The sequence below is a fragment of the Oryzias melastigma genome, linkage group LG4, assembly GCF_002922805.2.
Source record: "Oryzias melastigma strain HK-1 linkage group LG4, ASM292280v2, whole genome shotgun sequence".
Lineage (NCBI taxonomy): Eukaryota > Metazoa > Chordata > Actinopteri > Beloniformes > Adrianichthyidae > Oryzias > Oryzias melastigma.
In genome coordinates, this window is record NC_050515.1 from 4,781,850 (window position 1) to 4,792,943 (window position 11,094).

At 40.3% G+C, this 11,094-nt stretch overlaps 1 protein-coding gene across 8 annotated transcripts in view; it reads right to left on the reverse strand.

Moving 5' to 3' along the window:
• The window catches only part of nfia (nuclear factor I/A), a 124,579-nt gene that overhangs the window by 16,279 nt on the left and 97,206 nt on the right, over window positions 1–11,094 (reverse strand). For 4 of the 8 annotated variants that reach the window (XM_024258824.2, XM_024258823.2, XM_036211442.1 and 1 more), the window contains 3 exons: window positions 3,355–3,533; window positions 1,943–2,108; window positions 1,755–1,843 (listed from right to left, as the gene is read on the reverse strand). In XM_024258824.2, the coding sequence (XP_024114592.1) occupies window positions 1,755–1,843; window positions 1,943–2,108; window positions 3,355–3,533 (434 nt within the window). Of the gene's footprint in view, window positions 1–1,754; window positions 1,844–1,942; window positions 2,109–3,354; window positions 3,534–6,585; window positions 6,739–11,094 lie in introns of all 8 variants that reach the window. The other 4 variants (XM_024258821.2, XM_036211441.1, XM_024258822.2 and 1 more) reach the window with 2 other exon arrangements.

Consider the following 11,094-nt stretch of genomic DNA (forward strand, 5'->3'; position numbering starts at 1 on the left):
TTATTTCCTGCAGACTCCTCTGTAACTTTCCCTGGATGATGAAGACCACTGGTTTAATAAGGGTCTCCCTCCCCAAACAAAGACTGCAATCCATAAACAGGTTTCTGCAGCACAGCAAAAATACATTTTTATTAACACTATATGCTTTATTTCAGACTCAATAGGTCTTTTAAAAATCAAATAAAACTGGAAAAGGAATACATTTCAAATGCATGCAAAAAATCTCACCAAAACTTTAGAGAGCTTGAAAAATCCAACAACACTCTTACATGAATTATCAATCACTATTAAATCTAAGTTTGAGGAGAATGAAAACCAAGTCAACCCATACGTGTCACTTCTTAGCTCTATTTGGAGTGAAAGATCTTCAGTCATTGAAGGGCCACACACACAGACATTAAGCAGAACATGTAGTTTTTCATATTGGATGAGTTTTGTTTTTTTTTACTTTTTTCTATACCAATAAAAGATAAAACGACATGTTAAAAGAAAGAGATGCAAGAGAAAACCAGTAAAACCCAAAACCAGCAATGCAGGAAGGTCAAAGTTGAGTTGAAGTGCTGACATTTCATCACTATCCCCTGCTTTCTTCAATCCGAGCTTATCTTTGGTTTAACAACAACCCCCTTGCAGCACCAACAACATAAATATTACATGCAAAAAACTTAAAGATTCCAACATTTACAATTGTTGTCAGAACCAGAATCTCTTTGTCAGGAGTAACAAGAAAAGACAACTTTTTGGAATTTAATATCTTGACTTCCCTCCAAAAAAAACAGTAATATTTCTGGTCTGTGGTTTCTAGGCCATTGAGTTGTACCTAACAGTGTAGTCGCTTTAATTAACCTTAGAGTATACTTGAATGTAGCATTAGCTAACATGCTCTTTTGCCACAGTGATTTTTTTCTTAAAGCTACACAATTTGTAAAAGTTTAATAGAATTCCAGCTTTTTATCTGAACAAATTACTGTAATAGTTAAGACAAACCACTATTTCCCTGTGAATCGTGAAGTAATACTGTAAATGATTGTGGTTCTGACGCTGAGATGTGACAACAGCTTAAAGGGTAACCAAACAGGGAAGTTGGAGACTGACTCCACCCACTGCTGAAATGTGAAAATCCAGTCAGAGGGGTGGGGAACAGGACAGTTATCATTACTGGAGCTGCAGGTCATGAAGAGGGACTTCTAAATGATGTGGGACTTATTGCATGTTTGACCAATCACGAAATTCAAATGTAATACCTCTACTCAACCTGTAGGGGCAGCACACTGACTGTTTTTGAATATATTTTTTAAGAATTAAGCAAGTATATTGGGCAGTGAATAACAGACAGAATTTTTAAAGGTCCATTTATAGAAGTCAACAGACAAAAAAACTTGATTTAGGGTTTGGTTACCTTTGAAACAGTGGACCAAACAGCCTGGAAAAATCATCCAGTTCCTTTAGCTGCTCATGGATAGAAAAATGCAAGAAGAGGTAAAGTGGTCAGGTCTGCTTGTCCTCATCATCACCTGCAGTTCCTCACTGCACCAGCTTTACCCAGCAGACATTTTAAACTTTTTTTTTAATGATTTCTGCTTCTTTAGATTCCTGATGTGGCACCTACATCATTTTCTTCAAGTCATCCATCCGCATTTACAGACTTCTGTTACCCAGAACCAACAAACAGAGCGAAAACTATGATCCCACTTGAGAATACAACCATGGATGTGGGACCCATGGAGCAGCTGGAGATCAGGTGCTTCGCATACCTGTGGTTGTTGAGGGATGTTAAAGCCGGGGTCCCGAGGCCCGACGCTGACGAACCGCTGAGCTGGAGACGTGGTGGGGGTGGAGTAGGCTACAAACAGGAAGATAGATAACAGGTGGATGGAAGGGTCAGGATTGGTTAAGCCTGAGAAGACTTTGGGTCCATTTCCTTGAGTGTTTGTGAACTTACTGGGGGAGGTGGGGGAGTTGCCTCCACCCTCAGTGGATGAGGTGGAGGGTGGCTTGGCGTCAACAGGCAGCGGGACAGGACGAGCCATGGGGGGCGGCGGAGGAGGAGGCAGCATGGGCGTCGGCAGGAAGGGGTTGTGGACTTTCCCCTGTGAGCTACCGTTAGGCTGAAGAAGGGGGCGGAGCCAACAAAACACATAAGATAATCATGATTCCAAAACTATCCTGTAACAACCAGACAGTGTGTGTGTTTTATGTGTGTGTGCACAGATGTTGAGTGTGACTGTGTTTATACATGTATACCATATTTTCTGCACCATAAGACGCACCTAAAAGCCTAAACCTGTGCGCCTAATAATCTGGTGCACCTTTTGTGTTTACGAAGTTCTTAAATCTGTAAAATGTTCTTGTGCAACTTTGGGAAGTCTCCGCTCAATTGACCGTCGGACCATTTCTCGCTGACACAGGAGCGGTGAGTGCACAGATGAGCGTGCAGTGTGCATTTTTAAAGGCACAGGTGGTTCACAGACAGTGATTCTGGCAAGTTGTACTCTTGGGACACAATGTGGATGGCGGTTCAGTTTACCAAATCTCAAGATACTGCAGAATCCAAGAATCCAACCTTAGTGCAACAAACGCAAATATCAGTCAGCATTTTAGAGCCCAAGCTTAACCCGGCCTGCGCCATTGCGCGCCCAGTCTGAATGATTTGTCTGACAGCGTTCCTTTGTTCGTTCAGGAGATGATCACGTCACTACGCTATGTGCTCATGACAGTGTGTTTCTCATGATGACATGATACTGACAGTAATTAATCAGTGTAACACTTTGAAATGGGATTGGTTAATAAGAACGACTGGCTGCTCACAGGAGAAAGATGCTGATTGGTTGATCAGATCAAAGAGAATATTTGCACCAAAAGTCCAAGGTTGAAAGTAGAGTTTGTGCCTGTGGATCTATGTGTACACTCAAAGAGAAAAACATGTTTGTGCTGGAAAAAAAAAGTCCTAAGACAGCCTGCAAGTGTGCTAAACCTTCTTATGACCCTTTTTAAACAAGGACAAACTAGAACTGCAAAGAACTAAATGATTCTGCACTTACAGTTTTATTTTACTAATGCAGACATTCTGTGTGAGTATTCAGATGTGTCATTTTACAACAGAACAAAAAACTTATGAAAAGAATCTAACTCCATAAATATTTGGGTGTGTAAGTGTTAGTGCATGTGTGTACGTGTGTGTGTGTGGAAGGGGAGCTTGTATCGATTCGGTGTCTAGACGCAGATATATCAACTATCAGGCTGCAGACAGAAGGCCACCCGCACACACACTGCAGTACTCTCTGATTCTCCACAGCAATCCCACCATCACAAAGTTCAGACATATGTGTGCATGTGTTACGTGCATGTGCTTACATTGAGGAAGCCCACCTGTCCGGCCTGCTGGGCGGAGTCAGGGCAGACCAGCTGGACGAACTCCTTGAGCGTCTCCTGTGGGTGATACCTGATGGCTGGGTGGGAGAAATAGGAGCCCGGCTGTTGCAGGATGGGGGAGGAAGAGAAGTGGAGGCTGGAGGGGGGCGCGTGAGGGCTCGCTGTGGTGGTGGGGTAAAAAAAGACAAAATTTTAAGTTTATCAAAAGAGACGTGTAGGTATATGCAAATGTATGAAAAGGACAAATGCAGCAAGCAGATGAAGCAATGACTGCAAACATGAAGCCCCTCCCTCACAGCTGTCAATCAAATCAGGTGCAGTCTCCGCCTCTTGTCTCGGTTTTTTCACCTGTATGTGGTTGCTCTATTCCAAACCTTTTTTTTTCCCCTTATTTTCACTTGTTTCCTCTTCTTCATTATTGCCCTAAAACTTTCTTTCCTTTTCCTTCTGTTCTCGTGGCTCCACCTCTTTATTTTAGGCTAATTAAGACCCTGATTGGTCAAACATTTGTCTGATTGCTCGTTAGTGGACGAGGACTCATTAAGGGCTGTGATAAATGGAGCTGTGAGAGAGAGGAAGAGCGAGGAAGAGGAGAAGAAGCAGCTGATTTTGTGGCTGAAGGAAGGAGAATGAAGGGATGGATGGACGGAGAGTTAAAGCTGCTGCACTAATTCACTTAGAGTCTGCTGTGATTTATCACTCTGACAATACACACCGACCACGCACGCACACACACACGCGTGTGTGTTTACTGTAATCACTGAATGGATGGCTCTGTCTGCCCTCTCTTTCTCTTGTAACCACACAAACACACAAACCGAAACACAATGTGTGCACATTAATAAAAATGATCTCACTGAGTGTTTGTGTGTGTGTGAGTGACGGAGCAAACACTGCGTTAGTTTGTCGTTTGGTGTTCTGCTCATGTCATGTTTCTTTGAAAGGGACTGAAGTTTCCTGACGCGGTCTTGACCAATCAAATCGTAGCATGATCGGATCAGCTCTGGGATTTGATTTGGGATTGTGATTAGATGCCCACTGATTTTACAGATTTTTTTTCAGAGATCCAACTTCCTGTCAATGTAGAGATTTATGCAACACAACAGACTTGATCAACATGGACAGAAAAGGTTTACGCCTTAAGTTTCAAGTGTGACAAGAACACCTGGGAGAGCTTCTGCATAAAGACAGGACGCGGTTGGTGGCAACAAAGCGAGTCTCAGTGCAAGTATGTTCATTAAAGACCATTTTTATTGGAATTTAGGTTAAGTCATTAAGAAACCTTTAGGTAGTCCATCCATCCATCCATCCATACATCCATCCAACCACCCATTATTACATGCATGTATCCATTCATCCATATTGCTGTCCAACCATTTATCATCCATCCCTTCATCCATCCATTGATACATGCATGTATCCATCCATCCATCCATGATCCATCCATTGATACATGCATGTATCCATCCATCCATCATCCATCCCTCCCTCCCTCCATCCATTCATCCATCCATCCATTAATACATGCATGTATCCATCAATCCATCTATTTATTATCCATCTATGCCTCCCTTCCTCTCTTCATTTATCCATCCTTCCATCCACTCACCTATCCATCCATCCATTATTACATGCATGTATCCATTCATTCATTCATCTGTGCATCCATCTATCCATCCATTTATCCATCCATCCACCCATCCCTCTATCCATCAATCCTTCCCCCCTTTACCCATCCATATATCCATCCCTTGATCCATTCATCCATCCCTCCCTTTATCTATCCATCCATCCACTCATCCATGAATCTATTATTACATCCATCCATCCACTCATCCATAGATCTATTATTCCATCCATCCATCCATCCATCCATCCATGAATCTATTATTACATCCATCCATCCATCCATCCATGAATCTATTATTACATCCATCCATCCATCCATCCATGAATCTATTATTACATCCATCCATCCATCCATCCATGAATCTATTATTACATCCATCCATCCACCCATCCATAGATCTATTATTACATCCATCCATCCATCCATCCATCCATCCATGAATCTATTATTCCATCCATCCATCCATCCATCCATGAATCTATTATTACATCCATCCATCCACTCATCCATGAATCTATTATTACATCCATCCATCCATCCATCCACCCATCCATCCATGCCCACATTAAGCGCATATTTCCATCAAAGTTTGTTTCAGTTTCTTCTTCTTTAGCTGAATTTTGTTCAACAGTTTGACTGCATCCACACTGATCATGTGCACATGCACTTTTAAGTACACACCATACACACCTTGCCTAGGCTGGAGAATGTGTGTTTTTATTAGGGTTGCCAACATTAATGTTCTAACACATGCAATTAATTTTAAAAAGCTAAAATGTTAATATTTATTAACGCAGATTAATTTCCGTCGGACAGTTCAAGCTTCCACGGCGTGCATTCATTTCTGAAGATGCACTCTTTGTTGGACACTAACCTGCTTATAACATATAAAAGGAACAAATATTCAATAGATTTTTAGTATTTTATTCCTGATTTTTTCGGTTTAGATCGCTTTTTCACAAAAGCAGACTATTTGATTGGTGGTGCGGCCTGTCGTCACAATAACACGAGAACCCGATGCTGGACAGACAGACCCTGACTGCAGCGTCAAAGGGAAGCGATCTCAATGCTAAGGCGTCATGACAGGTTCAATAATGCATCAGTTCAGAGAGAAAGTTCCCCTCTTACTGCTTGTTTTTGTCCAGAAGATGAAGAAAAGTTTGTTTTAAAGAAGCCTGCGCAGTGATATAGAACTTTTGGAATATGTGAATGGAACTTCCTTTTTAGTTGGGCTTTAACACCCAGCAGCCAATCAGATTTGAGTATTCACCCAGACCATTTTAAGTCCAGAAACACAATGTTTGTTTTTTATGACTATTTGTCAGCATCTTTGTTTTTGTGGAGCAATACTGTTTACATAAAAGTCAGCTCTGCTCATTTACTGTTAAAAGTGTTTTGTACTCACAAATTACAGTTGTGGGATATCTGAGAAAACACTTTACAAATCAAAAACATTCAGACAATAAAAATGAAGGAAAAATGCCCTCTCTGGCCTTTTTTTGGTCAAAATAACTCTTGTGTGTATGTCTACTGTGGCGGGGTGGACAACTAAAGAAAGGCACTGGGTGAGGAGGCGACGATACCTCGAGGCCCAGCAATGACGGGCCGCTGCTGTGTGAAAGCCATTCGAGGGGAGGAAGAGCAGGAGGAGGAAGAGGAGCCGCTTGGTGACGGGGCATGGCTGCAGAAACCAGATCTCCCAGAAGTCTTTAGAGTGCTGGGGGGAGACGGCATCCCTGCCAAGAACCACGTGATGAGGGTGAGGAGCGAAGTTTAGGCTCTACACATTTATACACGCTAGGGGTGAAGGGGGAGGAGGGTTTGGGCTGGGCTTAAAATGGGGGACGGGCTTCAAAGCAGGTAATCCAGTGAGTGTAGGTGTCTTTTTTCCCTTTACCATCCCTTCAGATGGATTATAAATCTGTGAGTTTTAATGTAAGGTTGGAACAGAGTGACTTTTGCTTGTAGGTTTTCCAAACAACCTCCTTAAAGTATTTATAATACTTTTGTTGGGTTTCCTGTATTCGTAAAATAAGACACAATGCTTCTGTCAGAACAAAAGCTGAATAAATGCAGATAGTAATTTCAGGCTGTAGATGAGATTGTGAGCTTGGTCAAAGCGCAACTGCTAGGTTTGGACTTGTACATCCAACCATCATCCCCTATCTCGAGTTCAGGTGCAATAGTAAAGTTTTGGGGGGGTGGTTTGCGGTTATAGACAGTGGGGGTTTTAATGGAGTCTTTGTGTTGAATTATAAAACCTTTTTGTATATTGTTGGATTTAAGGTAAAGTGGAGCAGATAGAATACAAGACATTCATCCTTCTATCCGTATCCGTCCATTCATGGATCCATCATCTATGCATACATCGCCCATCTTCCTGTCATCCATCCATCCATCCATCCATCTACTTATTACATGTTTGTAAAATAACTTGTAACTCAAGAGAAGTAAACAAAATTCTGTTTACTGAGGCAACATTATATACTCCGACCTTATGATTTTTCACTCATCTTTAAACTACATTCAGAGTTAGGCTTAAAACATTCCTCTTTGGATAGGTCTATTGCCAGGCTAGCTAGTAATCAGAGAACATTTAACATACTGATCCCCTACTGTAATGAAGTTTTGGGGAATAGTTATAATAGACCCTTTTCACTGTGACAGGGCCGTCAGCGTGATATGTAGCTTCCGATCTATGGATTTAGACCGGGAAAACAAAGAACTGAACGCTGTTCAACACTGTTTTCGGGAAATAATAGAAGGTAATTGTAATAGGAAATTGTTAAGTATTTATTTTATAATTTTCCTGTGTACCTGTTTTCTTCTTTGTCTCTTAGACCGTCCACAAATCAAAATACAAATGTATGTCAAACATTTTTTATTTTTTTATTTTACCGGTATTAGCTAATTATTTTATTTTTTTGTTTTTACCTTTATTTTCCCTCAGATCGGACACAGTTATATGAGCAAAAACAAAGAGGAAAACGTTAGAACCACAGCTGAGCTAACAGCAGCTCACTGACCGCAGTAGAAAACATAACAACAGTAATAAGTTTGACTTTAATGGCAAACGTGCTGAAATTGTCTGACTTTATCTCTGTTTAGGATATTGTAAGGGTGGAAGTTTAGGGAACTTTTAACTGGTAAGAAAATATCTTCTGCAGCTTAGCTTTGGCTAATGCTAGCATTAGCTTTGGCTTGTACTTCAGCATTCACTGAAGTACTTGTAACCTTTGTCTAACTTTAACCAGGTTGACAGAGAAATAATCCACAACTCGTTTAATATCATCCATGGTAATTTGGAGAAGCAGCTGAGCTGCTGCGTTCTGCAGGCAGGACTGCTGACATTTGTACTCTGATTTGTGAACAATCTAAGAGGAGGAAACGTAACCTGCAACCAGGGGGGTTACAATTGGTTAGGGTACCTATTATTATTTATGGAAAATTGCTTTAAAAGCATTCAGCTCAGCTGTCAGCTTTACCGTTAAACAATATGAGCTGGAAGTGAAAAGGGTCTTCTATAATTTACATATTTCTCGTATATATGCTTGATATGCTGAAAATATGCAGCTTATGTTAAAATATGTTTAGTTTAGCAATTAGTTATTGTTTATATTTTATGACTGACTTTCTGCTTCTGTAAAATACTGGCATGAAGCCCAATGAGGTAATTGATTTTGTGATACTGGGCTATATAAAAAAAATGAATTGAATTGAATTGAATTGAACTGAATTGAATTGAATTGAATTGAACTGAATTGAATTGAATTGAAAGGTGGCTCTGACTTAGCCTATATCAGGTAGCAAACTATGAATTTGCTGATCAGGTGAAAATGTCAGGCTTGAAAGACAACTTCAATGTTTGTGGGAGTCAACACTTCATAGTGTGGCCAAAATTATGTTGCAGTTTATTTTGAAGTCAAATAGAGTCTAAGGAACCCACAAAATATGACGTGGAATTTTTCAAAAGGGCTTTCCTTTGATAAATATGCAACAATGTTTTTTAACAGAACACGCAAAAACTGAGAGTAATAGACACAAATAGATCAACGTGATTTATCAAAGATAAAGCAGAACTGTAAATGTTTTTTGCATCTAACTTTTTAACGTCTGAGAGACAGGTATGAACTTGAAACGATACAACAAACAGCAACAAAGACACCACATATCTAAGGCTGCTATGTTTAAGCTTCTGGAAGAGTGAAAGGCTGATATGGAGCCAGTTATGGGAGTTAAAGACATAACTTGCATTTTTCTGCTTTCCCTTTCTCTACAAACACCACATTATTACAGAGAGCATTTCTTTTATGAATAGTTCACTCTTCATCGTTTCTACATTCCCCCCACTTTTCCTTACCTACAAGCCCCAGATGCTGCACGATGGGGCAGCTGACATTAAGAGTCCTCACCCGTACCAGTGTCACATTCTTTGATTCAATTTTGTCCATTATCAACACTGGGACAGACTGGTGAGCCGCAGAGTGTCCCTCCTTAGTGCTGGTAACATCAAAAACAACAAATACTGTGTGTGGTAGATATCAGACCATCTTCAAGGGCTGCATCTCGCTCATTCTTTACTCTCCATTGCACTGATTTAATGTGCAAAAAAACCACAACAATATTAAATATTCATTTAAATCCCAATGCTTACGCCTGATATTAACTCCCTAGTCATTTTAAGTTGATCACCCACAACTCCTAAACAAACAGCACAAGCAATTCAATCAATTTGCAGACCCGTGGAATTTACACTCTTAACTTGAGTCCTCTGTAAATCAACTACTAGTTTGAAATCTATGAAGATATTGGTGATAAAAGCAGGTATAGCAGGTTAGTTCCTTTCAATCCCTTTAATTCTGAAGAGTCCGTTCCCACTTACCCTCATTTGACCACCATACTGTTCCTCCTGTGCCAACACTTCTCTCAGTATTTGTCCATCCCAGCTTATTTTGCTTGTTTCAAGGTTTCTGTCTGTTTTCCAGGTTTGTTTCTTGATCTATTGGTTTTTCATAATGTTTTCAGTTTATAAGGAGAAAGCTCACACTAGGCTATCCGTACCATACCAGACAGTCTGAGCGAGTCCGGAGTCCGCTTGGTTTGACTCCTGTATTTGGGAAAGATTAGGTGAATCTTATCAAGGTCTGCTTGCAGAAGTGGTCTAGAGCCCAGTTCTGAGGACATTGGAGCGTAACGGATCCTGTGATAGTCAGTTTCCGAAACCACACCCGTTAGGTAGCAGTGCGTCACAAAAACGACTTGGCGGAATATCACAACGTCATCCAAACTGCAAAAAATTGTGCTCTAAATACAAATCAGTGTAAATGATTTTTTTTCTATACGCCAAAGAGCCTTCATATATTTGTTGGTGGATGATGAACCAATGAAAAGCAGACAAACTGCAACTCACTGTAAGAACAGGAAACATTCCCGATCACACTCAGATCATTATAGACAATGTGAATACTGGACAATAAGAAGTTGGACTAGGAGGAGGAAATTGTGTTGGACTCATATTAGGAGAAGCTTAAAAATGTGCTCAGTTTTGCTGTAAGTATCTTCCTTCTGTTCTGCCAGCATTATTGACCTGCTGCAACACTGTTCAGTTCTAAATGTATGTTTTAGTTGTTGAATATTATCAAGGGTTCTGTATTATCCCACACTGGTATGTTTCTTTGGTTCGGGTATCTGAGACGTATGGTGGAACCAGTTATCTCAGTTTTGCAGCTTGAAATTACTCCAAAAAAGATGGACAAACCCTGTGGTCATGTCATTCATTGTTTTTTTTGGGGATAATTATTTCAGTTCCATGGTTGTTGCCATCTCAGCCAGACAGAAAAGTGGTAAGGGCGTTCTATATTGTCGTTAATGGTCAGTAACCATCAAATCAGACTAATTTCATTCTAAAAAAAATTAAGAACCTACAACTTCATGTCCTTACAGGTCTCATGAATATTAAGGTGTAATCACAGATTATGAACATTTTCTGCTAGTTTTTGTTGTGAAGTGTAAATATTTAATATTTAAGTCAATGAAGATTAACCTAATTTTGCAAGAAGCTCTCTAATGGTATCATGTGAAATGATCTGGCT